The sequence below is a fragment of the Ovis canadensis genome, chromosome 2 (genome assembly GCF_042477335.2).
Source record: "Ovis canadensis isolate MfBH-ARS-UI-01 breed Bighorn chromosome 2, ARS-UI_OviCan_v2, whole genome shotgun sequence".
NCBI lineage: Eukaryota > Metazoa > Chordata > Mammalia > Artiodactyla > Bovidae > Ovis > Ovis canadensis.
In genome coordinates this window covers 40,151,316-40,175,661 of record NC_091246.1, presented here as the reverse complement: position 1 = coordinate 40,175,661, position 24,346 = coordinate 40,151,316, and the positions used below count along the sequence as shown (strand labels likewise).

Sequence of the window (24,346 nt, the reverse complement as noted above, 5' to 3'; positions counted from 1 at the left end):
AAGGCGGGGTTTGAGAGAAGGAGGTGGAGCGCTGGAAGTGACCCATAACCAGTCAGCGCCTCCCAACTTTAGCACCTCCCCCTCGCCCAACCCACAGAGGAAACGGCTGAGGCTGGGGCTCGCTGATTGGGTAAGAGCCGGTCAGCTTTTCTGTCCTGATTGGTCCAAGGATTCTTTTCGAAGTTTGCAGCATCCAATCGAAAGGCGGGGTACGGCGTTTAAAAACAACCGAAGGGATCTTCCGCGAGCCTCTCACAAAAAGTAGTCCCTGCGGACAGAGGTCAACAGCTGGTCTCTTTGGTCAGTGTGTTATCGGCAGCTAGTGGTGGTGTCTCTTCGAGCCCACGAAGCCTCTCCTTTTCCTGGGACGGCGATGTAAAGGCCTGGCAGGGTTCGGAGTGCGCGCGCACACGTGCGGGTGGCGGCGGCGTAGAGATTTGCAGAGTAACGCCCGGACGCCGAGGAGGCGGGGCCGGCGATTTGAATCGGGTGGCGGTCCGAGCCCTCGCGGAAGGAAAGCTGTAAGGGACTCCGGCCGCAGGTTGGGGTGTTGGGGGTGGGGGATCTGGGAGCCCCCCTGCGGATGACTTGACGGCCGATAGTTGTTTTCTCAAGCGAATGCTTCAGGACCAAAGAGCCGAGATCTAGAAGGCACGGCAGCCCCAACATTCATCGGAGTAGCGTTCAAAATAAACCCTACGGGAGGTAAGGCAAGTGATCTGGTTGGGATTTCAGAAACTAGTGCAGATTCAGGGCTTCCCTGATAGCTCTGGCAGTAAAGAATCCGCCTGCAATGCGGAAGACCTGGGTTCGATCCCTGGGTTGGGAAGATCCCCGGGAGAAGGGAATGGCAACCCACTCCAGTCTTCTTGCCTGGAGAGTCCCATAGACAGAGGAGCCTGGCCGTCTACAGTCCAGGGGGGTCGCAAAGTCGGACACGACTAAGCGCAGCACAGTGCCGCCGAGCTGTTTCTTCGGGGGGGTTTCTCAGCAGTGTGTTCCACTGGATCACCCGCGTGCTTTTTAATATGCAAACTCTTGAGGTCTGGGCAGACCTCCTGAATTAGAATTTTGGGAGTCTGCAAAAGGTGCGTCTCTAACAGAGTGCCCAGATGAGTCCGATGTTCCCTAAGATTGAAAATCCTTGGCTTATGGGGTCTGCTTCGTTTCATCCCGAAGAGCAGTCTCCTCCATTCCTCTTTAATTTGAGGTCCTAAAGTAGTCTTTTGACACCTGTTTTCGTGCCAGTGTAGATTGTGTTGGGCTTCCCTGGTAAAAAGAATCCACCTGTCAGCGTAGGAGCTGTCTGGTTCAATTCCTGGGTCGGGAAGATCCCCTGGAGAAGGAAATGGCAACCCACTCCAGTATTCTTGCCTGGGATATCTCATGGAAAGAGGAGCCTGGCTGGCTACAGTCCATGGGGACACAAAAGAATTGAACACGACTTGGCGACTAAACAGCAACATCATGGATTGTATTAGAATTCAGTCTTGAAAGAGGATCTCAATCAAATCACATTAATCTTGGAGGTGAGGTTATTTTTCTTTTTCCTCCTCTCTCTCTTTAGATGGATACTTGTTCACAAGACAGCGAGCCCCTTCAAACCAAGGAGTCTCCTATTAATAACGCTGGTATGTAGAGATCTGTTGTCTCTGTGAAATTAAAGGTTTAAATATTTATCTTCTAATGATGTTTAACCTCTACCACATGTTGTCTGTTTTAGGAAAAACCCCTTTCATTTTGGGAAATGGGAAGCTTGTAACTCCCCACAAGAGGGCACCTGAAACGACTCCTAATCGTTACACATCAGAGACTTTTAAATCACCTTTGAACTTTTCCACAGTAACTGTGGAGCAATTGGGAATTACACCTGAAAGCTTTGTAAATAACTCTTCAGGTAAGAAATGTTGTCCTTTTGTTGCAGTGCTTTTAAAAGTTTATAAGTTAAACTCTGTACTGTTCACCTGCCCCATCTGGCTTAGCATGTTATGTGTCTAAATTGATTGGCTCTCAAACGTACTAGATCAGGGTTCCAGGGCACCAAGATTATGTTGTTCCTGACTCACAGCTATGCTCCGTATTTAAACTGGAGAAGAATATGTGTGCAAATTGCTCTTTGACCCAACACATGGAATACAGGAGGGTGTATGCCCTAAATAGTAATACATTCAACAGTCATGTATAGCAAAAATGAGAGAAAGCTAAAAGGCAACTAGGAAAATATGAAATTGAAAAAGTAGGGTATGCCTCTTCAAACTTACAAACAGAAAATTGACCCGGGCTAATCTCCCTTACAGAGTAGAAATAAAATTCACTTTTGAAGTCTGTTTTTGCTGGAGAAGAAAGAAATAATAGGAATGGAATTAGAGAACAGTATTTAACTATGGAGGAAAATGTGCTTGAAAGCCAAAGGGCACTAGCTTAATAACACATGATGGAGACCATACCATAGTGGCAAACCATCCTGTGCTCCCTTCTCAAGAACATCCCACTTGGCACTACTCTGGTGGTCCAGTGGCTAAGACTCCAAGTTCCCAATGCAGGGGGCCAAGGTTGGATCTCTGGTCTGGAAACTAGATCCTGCATGCCACAACTTTGAAAAAAGAAAAAAAGAACGCTCTTAGACCTTTAGAAAGCTAGACTTACTTCGTGTGTTTAGGTGTGCAGCTGGAATTCAGGGTAATGTGCTGAAGGTAGACAAATATCAAGGAGAAACAAATCGTCTTGAGATAGCAGAACTTGAAAGTATGTGCCAAGGGGGAGATTGTCCTTGGAGATTAGACTAATTCAGATAAAGGGAAATTCTTAGTCCAAAGCAAGCCCTTACCAATCCTGTGCAGGAAATATGAAACAAAATATGAGATGTGTTAATTCAAATGTGTTACACAATTATTTGATAAACGCTTTCTATATTCTGTGCACAGCTCCAGGGCATGGAATAAATCAGTAGTCAAAACAAAGGTCCCTACCCGAAAACTGATGGTGTGTGAACAGTCTTCTTTACGGTTTTCCATTTAGATTTCTGTATCACTTTTTTACCATGGTCTCTCTCAGGCTAGTGGATCATGGGGGTGTTCAGGGTGTGATTACTGATGATTGCCTTTTGTTTTGTTCCAACTTAAAAGAGAGTTTTCATTACAGAAAAGTCATCACCCTACCTTAAAAAATCCAGACGGCGCTCTACAGTTGGTCTTCGGGGCCTTCCTGAAACAAACCACCTAATTCGTTTCGTTGCCGAGCAACGGAGTTTAAAGAATGCTTCATTGACCCAGACTTCCCCTTTTCAGGTATGGTGTTCTTCTAAGTTCCATCATGAATTCTTCTAGAAGGATGTTTTGCTGTTTAGAAAGCTTTTGTACAGTGTTGGAGCTCTGCAGTGCACCTCATCTGTTTTGAATCTGGTGAAAGAATATCTTCTCTGTGTCTTACAGAGATTTTGATCTTAGCAGAAATGTTGATGTTGAGCATGGATCTAGTAAGAGTTATAAGATGCTGTATGGAAATGGCATTCTGGAAGTGCTTTCTATTTTATTTTGCTAATTGTTGTCTAGTTCCTGTCTGTGTAATGAGGTGAGGCAGTGTTTGTTTTTCCAACCTTCTTTTAATGTTTTGTCTGTAAGTGTCTAATAATAACTGCTATGCATTGGCATGTAGGGATAAGAGTCGCCCCCCCCCCCCCCCCCATAAAATAAATTTGGGATAACTTTGTGGAAAGGAGCTAAGTATTTGTCTGTTGATGGGAAAGTATTTAGATGTTTTTGCCAATTTTTATTAGACTAGTAAATGCCACTAAAAAGTCAAATAGTAGCAGACTTGTACTGAAAGACAGTCCCTGGCTTGTCCTTCTGTGGCTCTTTTGGTCTTGACCTTCCTATTTTAAAAGGTACTTTTATTGGCACTTCTTTATCTTTCAGTTTTAGACCCTGTGTATATGGAAGGCTGTTTAGTGCACTGCAAGCCTTCTCAAAAATTATCTGCAGGTTCCTGGGAATCCCTGAGTCCCATCCACAAGGCCCATGAGGTCAAAATTATGTTTTGAAACAACACTAAGATGGTAATTTGCCCTTTTTTCACTCTATTGATGTTACATTCATGGTGTAAAAGCTGATAGCACCAAGCAGTCATTCTACCTTCATCACTGTCCAGCATTCACAGGAAATAATAATAAGTCCCATTTCACTTAACTTCCTTGATGAAGCAATAAAAAAATCATCCATTTTAATTTTTCAACCCTGAAATATTATGTGTGATGAAATGGGAAGTGGACACCACGTGCTTTCAAAGTACATACCAAAGTGTGGTGGATGTTTCCAGAAAAATCGTGGATGTGACTGTCGGCGCTGTGAGTTGAACTAGCTATTATTTTCAGGGAACATCATATTTATCTGACAAACAGACATAGTTAGCCAGACTTGGGAATGTGGCTGGCATTTTCTCAGAAATAAACAGTGAACTTGCCATTTCAAGGAAAGATGGGTATTTCTTCCCAATGAAAAAAATTCAAGTTTTTGAGAGAGAATCAGAATTATGAAAAACTTGTATTCACCACCACTCTGAACTTATTGGACAACTTCCCAGTGACTGCTTTTCTGATGGATCCTTGAGGTTATTAATGAATGTGATGTTTGGATAATTTTAGTATTGCATAATGAAATATATCAGCGTTTGGAAGATATGCACAGCTGAATGAACCAGTATACTCTGCATGACAAGTGCTTGCAAAATACACCTTCAAGTTGAAGGATAAGCCCATGGATTCTAACATAACATAATATGAAAAGTTCATTGACCTAACTTGAACTTTTGACTAACTTTTAACTGATGTAAACTTCGTATTTGACCTTGCAACTAACCTGTAAGAAATCTTTATTGAATTTTGTGGTGCATTAAAGAAAAATGTCCACAATTCTGAAAAAATTCTTGAAATACTCTTGATAGATACAACCCACATGAATTGAGAGTCTCTGAAGTGGTCAGTCATTTTTTAGAGTGTAAAGACTTCTTGAGAACTGTGTTAGAGTAGATGGCAGCATGGCCTGTGGGGTTATACTGCTAGTGTTTGATTCTTAGGTTTATTATTAGTTCATTGTGACTTTTGGCAGATTAGTTGACTTCTGTGTCCCAGTTTCCTCATGTATAAAATGGGTTATAACAGTAGCAAGAGTTTTATGAGGATGAATAAATTAATACATATGACGTACTTACAACTCTGCCTGGAACATGGTATTTGTCGTTGTTCTGGCTGTGCTGCACGCCACGTGAGGTCTTAGTTCCCCAGCCAGGAATCAAACCTGCAGCCACGACATTGGAAGCATGGAGTCTTAATCACTGGACCACCAGGCAAGTCCCTCTGTTTTAGCTTTGCTCTCATTGTTTATATTTCTTTGAAAAATGAGAGCTTTGCTCGTTCACATCTCCTAACCATAACTATTCCAACACTTTCCCCTTCCTGCCAATACAACCAATTACAATGTTGGTTTAAATAAGGGCTTATTGTATATTATCTATGGTGTTTGTGTGCATGTGTACACAGCTGCGTCCAACTCTTTGCAACCCCTGTACTGTAGCCTGCCAGGCTCCTCTGCCCATGGGATTCTCCAGGCAAGAATACTAGAGTGGGTTGCCATTTTCTTCAGGAAATCTTCCCAACCCAGGGATCGAACCTGCATCTCCTGCCTCTTTTTTTTTTTTTTGGTTTAATCTTGTATCATGTAATCTTGAGAATCCCCACACTCTGACCGAACTGTCAATCTTAGGAGTCCATCCATCCTTTTCTCATCTCTAAGTGCCCTCTGACTTAGATTGGCTTCGATCTAGATTTGCTGGACAGCTGGCACTTCATGACTTCCTTTCACCATCCTTGGTGATTTCCTTTTTCTCTCCTATTTGTATTTCCTTTCTCCATATTTTCATATCTTTTCTTGGTGTACTACCTCATTTTTCTGGAGCCTCTGCATATCTGATAAAGTTTATCCTACCAACATAATTGAATTAGGTTTATCCTGTATAGAAATCTGGGTTGGACCTATTTTCCCTCAAAATTTTGAAATTTTGAAGGCATTTTCTGTTGTATTTTAGCTTAGAGAATGAAAAAAATCCTATTCATTCCTTCATTCATTCAACTTACCTTTGATTCCCTATCCTTTGTTTAGCCTTCTTCTTCATTCTGGAAGCTCCATTCCTGCTGTTATAAAATATCATGATGGGCTATCTCTCACGGTGGCCTGTTGAGGACATCATAGTTTTTTTTTTCCTTAGATCTTGGGGTCTCATTTTACTACTTAATTGTTATAGGTTCTGGCTCATGCTCAGATCTTTTCTTCAGATGCCTAGTGATCCTTGACTCTGTTCACATTTAAAAGTGCGACACTTTGACAACTGCTCGTGCTCAGTCGCAGAGTCTGATCAAACTCCAGGAGACAGTGAAGGGCAGGGAAGCCTGGCATGTTGTGGTGCATGGGGCTGCAAAGAGTCAGAGACCACTGAGCGACTGAACAGCAACAAGCTTCAGGACTGTTTGTTTCATTTCTGTGATATTTTACACACTGTTGAAATTTAGACAGGGGTTGCAGTGAATCCGGAGATTGTTTTGGGTAGTGTGGACCTTTTAACAAATGCGTCTTGCAGTCCAGGAGCACAAAATACCTTTCCATTTATTTGTGCCTTTTTTTCAGTTCCTTTCATCAGTGTCTTACAGTTTTCAAGATATAGATCTTTCACTTCCTTGGTTCAGTTTATTTCTTAGTATTTTATTCTCTTTGATACAGCTGTAAATGTTCTCTTAAATCTTCTTTCCTATAATTCTTTATTTGAGTGTAGAAACAACAGATTTTTGTATGTTCATTTTTTATTCTGCAATTTTATTGAATTTCTTTATTCCAACAGTTTTTTAGTGTGGCTGTGTTTGTACATATGTCATCTGAAGATAGTGACAGTTTTATTTTTCCCTTTCCAACTTGGCTGTCTTCTCTTTTTTTTTTCCTAATTGCTGCTTCTTATTCTTTCAGTATTAAGGCATTAGCTATTGACTTCCTACTGTGTTCAACCCTCTTTCTCCCTCATCCCTTGTATCATAAACATAGATATGCACTTCCCATCCTTTACAACTTCCCAGTAGATAAGTTACTTGAATATTCAAGTCTTTATGTTATTGTGACCATGTGTGTTATTTTCACCTGTTTTCCCTTCTGCATTTGTCTTATCCAACCTTTTCTTCTGAGTCATTTTCCTTTAGCACAAACAAATCTTATCTGTCCCTTTAACTTTCCCTAGGGGATTCCCTGGTGACTCAGACAGTAAAGAATCTGCCTGTAGTGCTGGAGACCCATGTTCAGTTCCTGGGTTAGGAAGACCCCCTAGAGGAGGAAATGGCAACCCACTCCAGTGTTCTTGCCTGGAGGATCCCATGGACAGAGGAGCCTGGTGGGCTGCAGTGCGTGGGGACATAAAGAGTCGGACATGACTGAGCGACTGCCACTTAACTTTCTCTAGACCCCCATGGCGTCCCATTTCTGTGCCTGCCCCTCACAGGAAACTCCTTGAACTGTTGTCTGTCCTGTCTCACTCCTCTTCCATCATCTCCAGTGACTGTAGCCACTCCACCTGGGCTTCTGCATTGATCCCAAATGGCCCACACCTTGGCCAAGACCATGATTAACTATGTCTTACTTTACATCTTAATCAGCCTTGCCTCAACATTTGACTGAATGCAGTTACTCCCTCCTTGAACCACTTTGCTTGGCTCTTGGGGATACCAAACTCACCTCATTTTCTTCTTGTTATTGTCATCCCTTCCTCTGCTGATCTCCCTTTTTTAGTTCTCCCCTCAAAAATGTTGGAGCACCCCAGGCTCTCCTCTGCCCCCATTTTGTTGCTTTCCTTGTGTAAACTAATCCTTTCCCATGGCTTTGGACATTGTCTATAGACTCGTGACTCCAAAATGTCTAACGTTGGCCCAAAGTTCTGTAGAGCTCATAGTCAGATACCCTCTTGCCTATTCAGCATCTTCCCTTTGGTGTTTCAGTAAGCACTTCGAGCATTACATGCTGCTGCTGCTGCTAAGTCACTTCAGTCGTGTCCAGCTCTGTGCGACCCCATAGACGGCAGCCCACTAGGCTCCTCTGTCCCTGGGATTCTCCATGCAAGAACACTGGAGTGGGTTGCCATTACATGGTCACAGCTAAACTCTAGGTTTCCATTCCTCACCATTTCCCCATCTCAGCACACACCATTGTCCAGTTGCTCTGGCCAACAACCTGCCAGTCTTCCTCGGTTTCTTTCCTTTTAATCTCTCACATCCAACCCAGCATTGCCTTTTCACTTCATTTCAGAAACCTCTTTGTAAGCTCTCATGTCTCTCAGCTCGGCTGCTACAGCCTTTACGTGCTTTCTACCTGAATCACCAGCTGCTTCTTCATAACTAGTCTCCTTCTCACCTTCCCTGATCCATCCACCATCCCGCAGAGCAGTCAGAGAGATACATTACAAATAAGGGACTTCCTTGGCAGTCCAGTGGTTAAGACTCCATCCTTCCAATTCAAGGGGGTGCAGGTTCAATCCCTGGGTGGGGAACAAAGATTTCACATGCCACGGCGTGCAACAACAAAAATAATAATAAAAATGCTAAAGTATGAATCAGATCAATCACTCTGCATATTAAAACCTTCCCATGGATTCCCGTTATGCCTTCAATTAAACTCAGACCACATCTCGAAGCCTTCATGCCCTCCCTGATCCGAGCCCTGCCCACTCCATCCTCACCTCCCTATCTCCTGCCATTTTCTGGACACCCTTGCCTTCTTTCTGCCGCATCCTCTCTGCATTCCAGGCCTCTTGTTTTGCCTTGTTTTTGCAGAATGCCTCCCTCTTCTCGTATCTTCCTTTCATTCTTATCCATAGTGTTGGTCAGTGAGTCTTGTCCGAATCTCTGCAATCCTGTGGACGCCTCTGTCCATGGATTCTCCAGCAAGAACACTGGAGTGGGTTGCCATTCCCTTCTGCAGGGGATATTCTTGGCCCAGGGTTCAAACCCAGGCCTCGTGCATTGCAGGTGAATTCCTTAGTCTCCCACTTACTGTTTTCATATCAACTCGGCTGTTACTTCAGAGGGAGTGCTGTCCTGACTCAAGTAGAGCAGCACTGTTATTACCAAATCACACTCCTTTTTTAGCTTCTCAGTGGCACCTCTTGTACTTGAAATTATATGAATACGTTTTCAGAATTTTACTCTACAGTGTCATTTCCTCCTGTATTGTGAGCCTTTCAAGTGGTTTCTGGCACAGGGAAAGAATGTTGATTGAGTGATATAATTCCTAAGACAAAAGTATCCAAAAAAGCAGTATGTTTTTTAATGCTTCCTTTACTTTTCATATATGAATGTTGTTCTCTTTCTCCATCAGGAAATAGAGAAACAATGATTTTGACTGGGGAAGCTTTAATTTGTTTAAAGCAGATTTCAAAATGGGCCAGACTCCTAGGAAATTAAATCTAACTGTCCCATGTTCAAATATAAGTTTGCAAAAAAGGTACATTAAACATAAATTGTATGGCTTTAGGATAAACCCTTTCTTTCTCTGTATCTCAGATAAGAGTTGACCACCAGCTTTTTATGAATGTTATGTGCTGTTTATGTCATAAAGGTTTACATTGTCAACCTGTTTGAATTTTAAATGTTCTGTTATGTAACAAAGTTTGCTTTATGAATGTATTTAACTGGGAATAAAATCAAGAGTGTGAGCAGATTCACCATCAAACATGGCTTCAGGATTTTAACAGGGTTTTCTCCATATGATATCTTAAAGGGAAGTAATTTTTTATTTTACTTTCGCTTGTTAGTGTAATTCCTTAAGTTGCTGTAAGCTCCAAATCAGTGGAAATATGTTAGTCTAAATAATACAGACGGGGGTGGTGGGTGGGGAGAAGTTCTAGATAGAGAACTTAATCAGTAATTTATTTTATGGGTAACAGAACTCTTAAATGATACATCACTTACATTTATATGGCAATTCTACCCCTGCTTGTTATTTAGTCAGTAAGTCGTGTCTGACTGTTTTGTGACTTCATGAACTGTAGCCTGCCAGGCTGCTCTGTCCATGAGATTTCCAGGCAGGAATATTGGAGTGGGTTGCCATTTCCTTCTCCAGGGGATCGTCCCAGTTCAGGGATTAAACCCATGTCTCCTACATTGGCTGGAGAAGGAAATGGCAGCCCACTTCAATATTCTTGCCTGGAAAATCCCACAGAGAGGAGTCTGGTGGGCTACAGTTCATGGGATCATAAAGCATTGGACACGACTGGCCGACTAAACAGCTCCTGCTTTGGCAGACGGGTTCTTTACCACTGAGCCACCAGGGAAGCTCCCTACCCCAACCCCTGCTAGTACCAATTTAATTTGATGACTCTTCAGCTGTTAGCAGAGTTTCCAGAGAGCTGTTTTTAACTATTTGGCTTTACAGTTTGAATAAATGACTAGCTTTCACCTTTGAGGAAGTAAACCCCCCATGACATCAGAAAGATTTAGCTCGGGGTTGCCAAAGGAGAGAGGGTATGTGTAGGGAGGTATCCAAGCTACTGCAGAACATGTGTCTCTTGTTCTGGCCCCTGGTGTGTGTATGGATGGAAATGAATAGAGACCAGTGTGGATGGAACTAGTTATGCTGAGACCTCCACATGACACAGGGGCCAAGGCAGATCGTCAAATGTTATTTTTAGCAAAATTTGGTAAAATTTTCAAATAGTTTCTTCTTGTCCCTTCTTCATAGCTCTGTCTCCAGAATTTGTGGTTTTCTTGTAACCTTAATCTCCATATAGTCTCTCTCTCTCTTTTATTATTGGGTAAAGCCTTCACTGTGTAGACAAAACATTCTTAATACTGACTTTAATTTTTTAATTTTTACTTTTTATGTAATTTCTAAAGTTTATATTCCACTTATAGGTATTACAAAGTTTTGGTTACATTCCCTGTGTTGTACAATATATCCTTGTAACCTGTCTTATATCCACTAGTTTGTACCTCCCACTCACCACCCCCCAACCCCATATTACCCCCATCCCATAAAAAGTATTTTGTTCTCTATAGCTGTCTGATTCTTTTTTGTTACATTCTCTAGTTTGCTGTGTTTTTATTTTTGCTGTGTTTTTTAGATTGACATATAAGTGATATTGTACAGTATTTGTCTTCGTCTGTCTGATTTCAGTTAACATGATGCCTTCCAAGTGCATTTGACGCAGGTGGCAAAATTATACTCTTTTTATGGCTGAGTAGTATTCCAGTATATTGTGGATATTCCAGTACATACGTTGTGTATCCATTGGTCTGTTGATGGATACCTAGGTTGCTTCCATATCTTGGCAGTTGAAAATAATGCTGCTATGAACATTGGTGTTCATATCTCTTCAAGTTAGAGGTTTTAGGGGGTTATATATATATCCAGGAGAATTGCTGGGTCGTGTGGTAGTTCTATTTTTAGTTCTTTCAGAGACCTCCATACTATTTTCCACAGTGGCTACACCAGTTTCCATTCCTACCAACAGCAATGAGGGTTCCTTTTTTTTCGGCCACACCATGTGGCATGCAAAATCTTAGTTACCAGACCAGGGATCAAACCCATGCCCCCTGCAGTGAAGCATGGAGTCTTAACCACTGGACCACCAAGGAAGTCCTGATCTGTGATCTTTTTGATGATAGCCATGCTGACAGCTGTGAGGTGATACTTCACTGAGGTTTTGATTTGCATTTCCCTAATGACTAAGGTCTGTCTAGTCAAGGCTTTGGTTTTTCCAGTAGTCATGTATGGATGTGAGAGTTGGACTGTGAAGAAGGCTGAGTGCCAAAGAAGTGATGCTTTTGAACTGTGGTGTTGGAGAAGACTCTTGAGAGTCCCTTAGACTGCAAGGAGATCCAACCAGTCCATTCTGAAGGAGATCAGCCCTAGGATTTCTTTGGAGGGAATGATGCTAAAGCTGAAACTCCAGTACTTTGGCCACCTCATGCAAAGGGCTGTTGACTCATTGGAAAAGACTCTGATGCTGGGAGGGATTGGGGGCAGGAGGAGAAGGGGACGACAGAGGATGAGATGGCTGGATGGCATCACTGATTCGATGGACATGAGTCTGAGTGTCCTCCAGAAGTTGGTGATGGACAGGGAGGCCTGGCATGCTGTGATTCATGGGGTCGCAAAGAGTCGGATGCAACTGAACTGAACTGAATGATTAGTGATGTTAAGCATCATTTCATGCGCCTGCTGTTCATCCATATTTCCTCTTTGGAAGAAAAGTTCTTCTGTACAATTTTTAAGGGAAAATATATATCATATGTAAACAACTTATATAACTCAATGTTCATGAAAGTAAAAGTGTTAGTCCGACTCTTTGTGACCCCATGGACTGTACCCCGTTAGGCTCATCTGTCCATGGAATTCTCTAGGCAAGAGTACTGGAGTGGGTTGCCATTTCCTTCTGCAGGGAATCTTCCTGACCCAGGGATCAAACCTGCATCTCTCACATTGCAGACAGATTCCTTACCATCTGAGTCACCAGAGAAGTCATCAAATATAAAGATTTGTTTAACTCAAATAAATGGGATGTGTTTTGTCTGGGTTTCTTTTTAAAGTGCTTCCTATCTACTCCAGACAGACTTCTCTTCTCTCCTCCATGGGTTTGTCAGTATCAGTACTGGCCAACCTGTTGCTCCATGTTTATAGTAATATAAACTTTTAATAGCTACCAAGAGTAGCTGTTGCTCTTTGGTAAGGCTTACCTGGTAGCTCAGCTGGTAAATAATGCACCTGCAATTCAGAAGACCCCGGTTTGATTCCTCGGTTGGGAAGACCTGCTGGAGAAGGGATAGGCTACCCACTCCAGTATTCTTGGGCTTCCCTGGTGGCTCAGATGGTAAAGAATTTGCCTGCAACGTGGGAGACCTGGCTTTGATCCCTGGGTTGGGAAGATCCCTTGGAGGAGGACATGGCAACCCACTCCAGTATTCTTGCCTGGAGAATCCCATGGACAGAGGAGCCTGGCGGGCTACCGTTCATGGAGTCACAAAGAGTTGCACACAACTGAGCGACTCAGCACAAATAGGAGAGAGGAGAAACAGAGATGAGGGCAGCACACTGAATGTTCAGACTAAAAGTACATGATTTGGGACTTCCCTGCTGATCCAGTAGTTAAGACTCCACGGTTCCACTAAAGGGAATCCTGCCACTGCAGGGGCACAGGTTTGACTCTTACTCAGGGAACTAAGATCCCACATGCTGAGTGGCATAGCCGGGGGGGGGGGGGGGAAATTGCTTTAAAAATGTTTGATTCAGGGAAGGAGGGTCTCTTCTCTATTAACTTTTTACCTCTGATCTTCAAAAAGCCCATCTTTGGCTTGATTTGTAATGTCCTCTGTGCTTCTGTATTTTAACAGGGCAGCCCCGCTTTGTATCGAAATGTTTATTCTTTAAGAGAGCAAATGTCTGCCTTCCATTTGGCTTTTAACTCCATAAAGGAAAACGAGAAAATGACTGACTGTCCTGAATTCTCAGAGGCGGAAGGAGTGTTCAAGACCAGAGGCTCGAGTGAGTAGAAAAAATTCAGTCCGTTTGGACTTCCGCATCTTTTGAGACAAACCTCTGAGATATTAAAAAAAGATTTACTTCTATAGTGTGAAAGATGTCTTTTCTGAATAGCCATATTTTTCAGTGGAGCCTAACATTTAAAATTTGGGATGTTTCACACAAAAATCTAGATTTCTGATTTCTCTTGAAAAAAAATAATTCCTGAGCATACACCTTATATTTGCATATGACCACAATTAAGTGTTAAATGTTACAATGTCAGAGCCCATGGACTCTTTCATCTTTAAAATTGGGCATGCTGTAGATTTGGGTGAACGACCTTTCTTGTTTTTTAATTTATTTTTATATTGAAGGATAATTGCTTACACGATTTTGTTGTTTTTCTGTCAAATCCTTGGTTTTTTAGAGGTTATTATTAATTTTCGTAAGCATTTATATGAATACCAAACACTCAACCCTGATATTGTAAACAGATATATTTATTCTGACATCTTAATAGCCTGCCATACTCTTTACCATAAGTTTTAAATTGTAACTTTTTGGTAATTTTTTCTGTCACTTTTGGTTTTCCAACCACAAAGCGTTTCAGACCCCAGAACTAGACAAAATCCTGGCTTTGCTGTAATCAGCGTAATCCTAAGGTTCCAAATGGTTTTGTTTGGTTTCTTGAACCATCTTCAGGTACATTTCAACACCTTCCTGATTGCCGGGCATTGTTACTCAATGCAAATCCAGTGCATCCACCTCTGCAGTACACAACCTGCTCCCTGTACTCATTTATATTTGTAACTTGTAACTTACCTGTTTTTCAGTTTTTATCTGAGCTTTAAAATATTTTATTTACATAATTGGTATAAATTCTGTAGACAATTAAATTTCCTTTTTGTACCCAGGAAAAATTGTGGCTGTGTTTTTCATAAAATCATATACAGTCAGAACAGAACCAATATTGGAACATAACCACATCCTTTAAAATGTTCAAAAGGAAAGGTTTCATTTTAAATTTAAAAATAGAATGAGATATTATATCAGAAATGCAAATATATCTTGGTGCATCTTTTGAAAGCCCAAAGAAAGTTAATTCTGATAATTAAATTGTTATCTTTTTAGTAGTCATGTTCTCTCGCATTTCAGTTATATTTCCTTTTTTGAATAAAAATGTACTACTAGATTTTCCTTTTCATTGTTAAAGGAAGCATTAAATTACATCATGAAATTATGATGATGGGTGTAGTTTTCAAGTGATACTGTAAAAGAAAATATTTGAACCTGTGTTTTGTTTTTATTTTGTTTTGTGTACCTAGCCAAAAAGGAAAGTCTTGGTGAATGTCAGCTGTCTGAGTTCTCTGCACAGTCATCATCCAAACGTCGGAGAATATCCTCTCCAGGCAGCTCTGACATAAATCTAACTGATGCGGTTAATCTCCAGACATGCAATGTCAGTGTTGCTGCTTGTCCCAGTTCAGACATGAAGTGTGCTGTTGAAACTTTTGCTGATCTCTCCCAGGTAATACACTTATTGCTGCTGCTAAGTCACTTCATTTGTGTCCGACTCTGTTCAACCCCATAGACGGCAGCCCACCAGGCTCCCCCGTCCCTGGGATTCTCCAGGCAAGAACACTGGAGTGGGTTGCCATTTCCTTCTCCAATGCATGAAAGTGAAAAGTCAAAGTGAAGTCGCTCAGTCGTGTCCGACCCTCAGCAGCCCCATGGACTGCAGCCTACCAGGCTCCTCCATCCATGGGATTTTCCAGGCAAGAGTACTGGAGTGGGGTGCCACTGGGAACAGGAAATGAAGTTTTGGTTTTTCTAGCTAGCCAATTTGAGGACTGTCAGGGCCCTTTTGCAATTTTAGTACTTATGTACATTGTGTTGAAGTGTTTGGGGCTTCCCAGGTGGGTCAGTGGTAAAAGAACCCTCTTGCCAATGTAGGAGACACAGGTTCAATCTCTCAGTGGGGACAATCCCCTGGAGAAGGAAATGACAATCCACTCTAGTATTCTTGCCTGGGAAATCCCATGGACAGAGGAGCCTGGTGGGACTACAATCCACAGGGTTGCAAAAGATTCAGACGACTTAGTGACTAAACAAGAACAACAACATGCTATTACTATATTTGAGCTGGGTTTTAAATTGTGTTTGTATGAGGGATTTCCTGCTTGTTAAATTTTTGTGTGGTTGGTTGGCTTACTGGCTGTGAGAGACTGCTTTGATCAATATGTTGCTTTTGATATGAAAACCACTATGCAAAATGAAGCCCTGTGATCTTCTATTTGTGATTATTCTAGATACCAATAGTACCACAGTGAGAAAGTCTCAGTCCCACCCTTGAACAGCATTTTGTCTGCTGTGAGCAGTAGACATATGAGCATCTTATTTACACAGACCTGATAAATGAGGTGACAGTTAACACTTGGGCTGTACCCCCAAGGTCTGGGGTCTGGCATGTCTGCATTGCGGCCCCTCACTGGTTTAATACCAGCTGGAAAGCAAGGTGTCATTTAGCAATTTTCCCCTTGCTCTCCCCACTTCTTTCAAGTAGCCATAGGGATTTTTTTGTTGTTACTTATAACTGCCTAGACGCTGTCAACATCATCAAAAGATGATAATCAACATGAGTTCAATAATACTATTGCAGATCCTTGTGTGTGTGTGTGCTTAGTTGCTTCAGTAATGTCTGACTCTTTGAGACCCTATGGACCATAGCCCACGAGGCTCCTCTGTCTATGGGATTCTCCAGGCAAGAATACTGGAGTGGGTTGCCATGCCCTCCTCTTGGGGGTCTTCCTGACCCAGAGATCAAACCTGCATCTCTTATGCCTCCTGCATTAGCAGGCAGATTCTTTACCACTAGCACCACCAACCCAAGGATCCTTGACCTTCACACAAGTGTAAACAGGGAGCTAGTTCTCTCACGACCCTGAGTTTTGCTTTGATACAGTAGGTTCCTGTTTCTTTAGTGAGAGAAGACACCTTCCACCAGTAGAGTGGAAGCTTTTTTCCTTGTACTTTCTCTGTCATGTAGCTCCAGCACATGTCCTGTTGATCCTGTCTAGACTGGCTTGGTAGATGTTTGCTGCCCATTTTGGTCAACCATCAGGACCCATGAGTTTCACATGTATCTCAGGGTCGCTTATAATCTCTGCTCTCTCTGCCTATTCTAGTTGATATGAAATCATCTGATGGTAATTTTTTAATCAGAATTTTGATTAATTTTTGGACACACAGCATGATTTAGAAATGGTTTCCACATTAATAGGAGTGTGTTTTCTACCCTGACCATTCATGGTTTTCCCTTTCTAGCTTTTGATATCTTCTATTGTTTGACTGGTAATTTTGTTTTTCATTATTTTGAGAATTTCCTCTTTAAGGAAAATAGTTAACATAGTATTCTAGACTTCAAACAATAAGGCAGCAAAAACTGTGCCCTATGAACGCTTCCTAGGGAATTGAGCATTGTTGGATTGGATGTTTAGGAGTCAGCGAGAATGAATATTCTGTTTTTAGTTCTATTCCTACATAATTCCCGTAAAAATTAACTAGATAATGAAGTGATGTATTGATTGATTTAACTTCAGATTTCCAGATAATCTGTAATGGCTAACTCAAATCTTTATAAAAATAGTAATCCTATAAATAATAAAATTTAATACTTCTTTACTGTTTTTTTCCCCCCAAGAAATCTTCTGCATCTGGTTTAAATCTACAGTATGGATGTTTAATGAATGAATCTCCTCTACTTTCAGAACTTACAGAGGCTTCAAGTGGTAAGTGTTATGTTTTTCCTTGGTACCTGTGCTAAATTCACCCATGAAATGTTTGTTCAGTAGACATTTATGGTTGGTTTACTTATATGCGAACATTTGGACACACTGAAACCATTCCTTGCATTTTAGGAGCTCGTGGTTTAGTAGAAATGTTTTAGAGCTCTTGTTGTGTGAGAGATGACATACTGCCCTTTTACAGGCACAGCCACCTCCTTCCTTCTGCGCCTCCCAGTTACTATATTTTATGTTGTCTCTTTGTCCTCAGGCCATGAAGGCTTTGACTGTTGGTTTATCATTATATCTCTTAAGCACCCAGAATATACTTGTTACATGTCAGTCATCAGGCAGTGGTCTTCTATGAGAATTTGCAGTGGGAGCCTTGCCTTATTTAACGGCACATGAGGGCTTCCTTGGTGACTCAGTGGTGAAGAAAATGCCTGCCAGTGCAGGAAACACGGGTTTGATCCCTGGATCAAGAAGATCCCCTGGAGGAGGAAATGGCAACCCACTCCAGTATTCTTGCCTGGGAAATCCCATAGACAGAGGAGCCTGGGGGGCTATAGTCCATGGGGTTGCAAAGAGTCAGACATGACTTAGCAGCTAAATAACACAGAATATGAATTGTTTTATTTGATAATCTTTCTCCTCAGCATCTTGTCCTCTCCATCCTTTTAGTGCTGCAATCAGAAGCATTTTTAGGACCAGGCTGGCATCCTAAAAATGCTTCTGATTGCAGCACTAAAATTGGTCAAGATTCATTGTCTAGCTCAGGTTAGTTTCACGATGGCCGTCATAGGTGTCGTGAGTGGAGGCAGGTTAACAGTTAATAGCTGAGCCAAGGATTCCTGTTTAACTTTGCATGGAGCTGAAACACCTTCCTTACCTTTACCCTCAGTAGTTCAATTTGAACTAAAAGCTGTGACCAGTGCCACTTTCTCTCCTTTTTTTTCTTCATATTTTCAAATAAAATCCCAGATGTTACACTCTAAGCAGGATGTCTTCGGGTTGAATTTCTGAGGAGCATGTTCCTCCCTTTGCAAATACGCACTACCTTTGGTGTAGAATGGACTGATTCAGATATCTGCCCCCCTCATGGTTACAACTCTGTTGAAGGAATCCAGGATGCTGCCTCCGTGGAAGGGAGAGGATCCAGTGATGCCATTTCAGTTGATAAATGTACAGAAGTGAGCACAGACACAGCTCCTGAAGTCAGGTCCCTGGTTACCCCACTGTGCCAGAAGGACCTTCAGTCCTCCAAGACATTTGTCCTGCGTTCTGTACTGAAGAAACCCGCTGTGAAGCTGTGTGTAGAAAGCCTGCAGGTCAGTAGAGAGCTACACCTCCTAAAGCAAATCAAATCAAGATTGCTTTTGGTTCCCAGAAGTACCTCTGAAATATTATGTCATACTGGCCTAATAGAAAATGTCTCACCATATTTTTTACCTCCTCTTTCTCGCTTGTAGTAGCACTTGGCACTTTCTTTTTGCTCTTTATTTTTTCATTAACACTCAGTGTGGAATATAGTATGTTGAAGATTCCACATGCCTCCTGGCCAAAAAAAAAACAAACACAAAACATAACAGAAGCAGTATTGTAACAAATTCAATAAAAACTTTTTAAATGGTCCAAATAAAATAAAAATAGTGCACATTTAAAAAAAAAAGCCAAAGCACCATATTATGCTATTTACATACTTGTTTTTTTTTCTTGTTTTGGGGAAAGTCTTATACTTCAGATCATTTATACAGTATACCTCAGTTGACACTGTCCAGAGTACACTGTAATTCTGCCCACTTATATTTTCCTTAACTTCATTTGCCAGATCCAAAAGGAGGAAATGAATTTAGCCCACATTATGGATTCCTGTTTTTTCATTTTGGCTTAAAACTACTTACTAGAGTAATAACTAGGAAACCCAGTTTTTCTTTGTGGCTAATATCATGGTATTTTAAGTTAGATCAATTATGAAAGTAAAGGTACTCTGCAGTACTGCATAGTATCTATCCTTGGCAGAAAAGGAATTCCAAGTTGCCATTCTTAATGACTGTGTATGTGTATTTATATATGTAAAGTTATTCATGGTTGTTTATTTTGTTTAGGAACACCATGACAACCTCTATAATGATGGAACTTGTCCAAGCTTAACCTCCAGTCTTGCAAACTGTTGCAAAGAACAAACAGCAGGTAAGAACTTCAGGTTTATTTTGAGGCATGTGGATATAATTTTCTTGTTATTAAAAACATCTGAGATAGTCTGTGATATTTTCAATGATCTGCTGATGCCTGATGCTTCTGAAATACCTGGGAATGAAGAATATTTGAGGGGTAGGGGATGGAATCTCTGTAGAGAGTCTCAGAATTGGTTGTATCCACTTCATCTATCCATTTTTGTATAATGGTGAAATTTGTAGAGGAAATGATATTCCATTCTTGTCATCTAAATTCAGCATGCAAAATTTACTTAAAATTTATTACCACATTTTAATTGGAAATATTGTATATCTCTTCCATTTTAAACTTTTTTTCTCTCTACAAACTATGTTTTGTATTATACGAATAGCCAATCCAGTCATGTTAGGATTCTAGGATATGCCTTTTAGATAAGAAATGTAGTTATCTACAGAAGGTCAAGAAAATTGTAAAGTACTAGCCTTTCCAGTACAGGAGACCTGGGTTCGATTCCTGGGTTGGGAAGATCCCCTGGAGAAGGGAAAGGCTACCCACTCCAGTATTCTGGCCTGGAGAATTCCATGGGGATTCAGTCCATGGGGTCGCAAAGAGTCAGACACAACTGAGTGGCTTTCGCTTTCACTTTCACAGCCTTGCCAAATTCAAAGAAGAGGAAGAGAGTTACTTTCGGAGAGGACCTAAGCCCTGAAGTGTTTGATGAATCTTTGCCAGCTAACACTCCACTGCGTAAAGGACAAACACCTGTCCGCAGAAGGGATTTAAGCAGCCTCGGTCCCCAACTACTTGAACAGTCTCCAGTTCCTGAGCGGTTACCTCAACCAAATTTTGATGACAAGGAAGAGAATCTTGTAAGTATGGGAAGTGTGAAACAGACTTGTTTATGTTTTCATCATACCTCACCTATTTGCATGACCAGTGATTATGCTTTGAAATCATGAAGCAAAATGAATGGTGGGTCATGATATAAGTTAATGCATTTTCTAGCTACATTACTACCAGTTTTCTCCCATTAAAAACAATAACTTCCATGACTCCTTGAACATAGCATATTTCCTGGAACCTTACTGATTGTAAGATGTGCCGTTCTTTGAGAAAAAATGCTGAAAGATAAACTGACACACACCATGTGCTCAGATTTCAGAGGTGTTAAGATGTGAAAGAACAGCAATCTTAGAATCAATATATTATAAATATAAATTGTTCTAAATTTCTACAGGTAGGATAACTGGATTCAGGGATATGAACAGTTTTTGAATTTTTTTGATACATAGTGCTAAATTAGCATTCAGAAAGTATGTACTTGTTTGAACTCACAGTACTATAAGTAATCCTATTTTATTATATCTTTGTAAACCCTGAGTATTAACTGTACTTTTTTTTTTAATAGCTTAATAGGAGAAAAAGATGACTTGAAAATTTTGTTAGTGAGGTTTGAACATTTTCACGTTTGTAGGCCATTTGAATTTCTTCTCTTGAGAATTACCTATTAATTTTACTTACCCAGTTTACATTGGGACTGTTATTCATTCTCTCTCGCTCTTATACCTTGAAATAAGAATATTCTGCTTTTGGCCAAGATGGAGTAAGAGGGACCTAATTTATATTCCCATGAAAAAGAACTCAAAAGCCAGAGAAAAAGCTAAGAAACTGTGGTTCACAGACACTGGCTACTGGAAGCAGACAGTAATCCCAGGGGAACAAGGGAGGTAAACCTCATGAGAGCCCCATCTTGCTGCCTGGGCTGGATTTCCAGGCTGCAGCACAGGGAGGCGTTACCTCGACAGAGCCTGGAAGTCTCCCTGAGTTGAGAAGATGGAGTTTGGGCCTGGGAAGGTGAAGGAGGCTGGAGTTCACCAGGTAAAATACCAGAGAAGAGACTTGCACAGAGAGAACTCTGGAGATCTGCTAAGAGTCTCTCTGGAGTCAGTGCTGGTCTACATACCTTTGTGAGTAAACTGCCGCAGGCCAGGGAGGAACCGCTCAAATGGAACAGAGGGAAATGCCTAGAGCTCACACAGGGCTTCCCAGGTGGTACTTGTGGCAAAGAACGCACCTGCCAGTGCAAGAGATGTAAGAGACGTGGGTTCAATCCCTTTGTCGGGAAAACCCCCGTGGAGGGAGGGCATGGCAACCCACTCCAGTATTCTTGCCTAGAGAGTTCCATGGACAGAGGAGCCTGGTGGGCTACAGCGCATAGGGTCGCAAAGAGTTGAACACAACTGAAGTGACTTAGCATGCATAAACATAGGCCAGGAACTGTGTTCGCACCAACCTTTGTAGCAAAGCCTTATAATTCAGAGGGTGTCAGATGCTCATAATATTGACTCATTAAATGGAGCAGAATTAAACTAACAGCCAACTTGTATTCATGTAGCTGCATTGCATAATGAAACCCAAGAATATAAGAAGTACTTTGAGCAACTGTGAAGCTGTGGTGATCCGAGCCAGGTTACAGGCATCAGATATGATTGTCCACCAGCCCTTCACCCCTCCTCTGAAGGCCCTCAATAAAATGGTTTGATCCTTCCCACCAGAACAAAACTAGCACCAAATAACGTTAAATTCAAAATGTCTGGCATTCAAGTAAAAATTAAGAGTTGCATAGGGAACAGTGTCCATAATGAGACAATCAATCAGTAAGAATAGACCCAGACATGATACCTATGGTAACATTTGTGGAGAGACAATCAAAGAGTTATTTTAACTATATTTCCCGTGCATGCAAGAATGTGAGAAAAGATTGAGCTTAAGAACACAAAAGATAAAGCAAAGACCCAAATAAAATTCTATATGTTAAAATCTCCAGGAATAACAAAATATATTGGGTGAGATTAATAGCATATTAGAGACTGCAAGAGAAGATTAGTGAATTTGAAGATGTAGCAATGGAAATTATTCTCAGTAACACAGAGAAAAAGACTAAAGAATAACCAGACAAAAAAAAAAGAATAAGCAGACAATTCATGATCTGGGACAACTTCAGGTAAAATAAGAATATTCTGCTTATAATATAATATAATATGCTTGTAATTAGGGTTCCCAAAGGCGAGGAGATAGTGAAAGGAACAGAAGAAACATACTTGAAAAGCAATGGCTGGAAAATGTTCAGATTTTTTAGAATTAGAAGCCCATTGATCCTAAAATTCATCAAATTCCCAGCACAGGAAACGTAACATACAGAAAGCTTAAAATCAACAATAAATGGCCTAAAAGGAGCCAGAGAGAAAAAGACACCTGACATAAGACAAAATAGAAGAGAGGCAGCAGCAGATTTCTTGCTGGAACTATGGGAACCAGAAGACAGTATAGCAACGTCTCTTAAAGATGTATTTAAGTACTTGGAGCAAAAAAATAAATAAATACAAAATACCTGTGCAGTGAGAATTCTCTATCCAGTGAGACCATCTTTCAAAACAAAAAGTGAAATGGAGGCTTTTTCAGACATAGGAAAGTTGAAATAATCCTATTTCCATAACAGGTTAGCCTTAGAAGTATTAAAAAGGAAGCCCTTTAATCAAAAGAAAAATAGTTCTGCATGAAAATCTGCATCTACACAGGAATGAAGAGCACTGAAAATGCTAAATATTTGGGCAGATATAACAGACTCTTTCTTTCTAATTAGTCTTCATGAGGACAATTGTTCAAAGCAAGAGTAAGAACAATTTTTTGTTTATATGCAACCAAATTAGCATGGCATCAAGGTAGGGAGAGGTTCTTAGGCTATAAACAAAAGTGGAGTAAGTTTAAAGATATAAACCACAGGAAAATGACAAAAATACGTGGGGTACAACTAAAGCCATGCCTAGGGAAATTTTTAAAAATTAAAGGCTATATTAGAAAATGAGAAGTCTGAAATTAATGATCTCAGCCTCCACTTTAAGAAACTAGAAAAAGAAAATCAAACTAAGATGAAAGAAAGTAATAAAAATAAGTGTAGGGCTTCCCTGATGGCTCAGTGGTAAGGAATCTACCTGTCAATGCAGGAGACACAGATTCGTTCCCTGGTACAGGAAAATCCCACATGCTACAGAGCAGCTGGGCCCGTGCGCCACAATATTGAGCCTGAGCTCTAGAGCCTGGGAGATGCAGCTATGGAGGCCTGAGCTCCCTGGAGCTTGCACTTTGCAACAGGGGAGGTCACTGCAGTGAGAAGCCTGTGCACCACAACAAAGAGTGACCCCCGCTCACTGTTAACTGAATGAGCAGCAACAAAGACCCGGCACAGCCAAAAATAAATAAAATTATTTTTTTAAGTGCAGAAAATCAATGAAATAGAGAACAGAAAAATAATAGAGGAAAAAATCATTGAAATCAAAAGCTTGTGCTACAGAAAATAATGGTAAACTTCTAATCTGACTGTTTAGGAAAAAAGGACAGGATACTCATTACCAATACAAGGAATAAGGGAGGTGACATAACTAATTTCCTAATAATCGATAAATTGAAAGGATAATAAAATAATATTATGAACAACTTTATATTATGCCAGTAAATTTAAGAACTTAAGCTACATTCCTTAAAACATATAAATTTAATTTCACTCAAGAAGAAATAAGTGGTATCATTAGCCCTGTATCAGCTAGAGAAATTAAACTGTAGGTAAAACCTTCCCACAAAGAAAATTGCATGTCCAAATGACTTTACTAATGAATTCTATCATTTAAGGAAGGTGCAATACTAATTCTGCCTCAGTCAGTCACTTCAGTCGCTCAGTCATGTCTGACTCTGCGACCCTGTGGACTGTAGCACGCCAGGCCTCCCTGTCCTTCACCGTCTCCCGGAGTTTGCTCAAACTCATGTCCATCGAGTCAGTGATGCCATCCAACC

General features: G+C 41.0%; 1 protein-coding gene across 1 annotated transcript in view; it reads left to right on the top strand.

Moving 5' to 3' along the window:
* The first annotated feature begins 245 nt into the window (after positions 1 to 245).
* Positions 246 to 24,346, top strand: part of CDCA2 (cell division cycle associated 2) — a 41,523-nt gene continuing 17,422 nt past the window's right edge. The window contains exons 1-10 of the mRNA XM_069575965.1: positions 246 to 705; positions 1,568 to 1,631; positions 1,724 to 1,897; positions 3,142 to 3,287; positions 13,412 to 13,562; positions 14,867 to 15,069; positions 17,242 to 17,329; positions 18,443 to 18,651; positions 19,429 to 19,513; positions 20,150 to 20,367. Of these exons, the coding sequence (XP_069432066.1) occupies positions 1,568 to 1,631; positions 1,724 to 1,897; positions 3,142 to 3,287; positions 13,412 to 13,562; positions 14,867 to 15,069; positions 17,242 to 17,329; positions 18,443 to 18,651; positions 19,429 to 19,513; positions 20,150 to 20,367 (1,338 nt within the window). The 5' untranslated portion in view covers positions 246 to 705. The remainder of the gene's footprint in view (positions 706 to 1,567; positions 1,632 to 1,723; positions 1,898 to 3,141; positions 3,288 to 13,411; positions 13,563 to 14,866; positions 15,070 to 17,241; positions 17,330 to 18,442; positions 18,652 to 19,428; positions 19,514 to 20,149; positions 20,368 to 24,346) is intronic.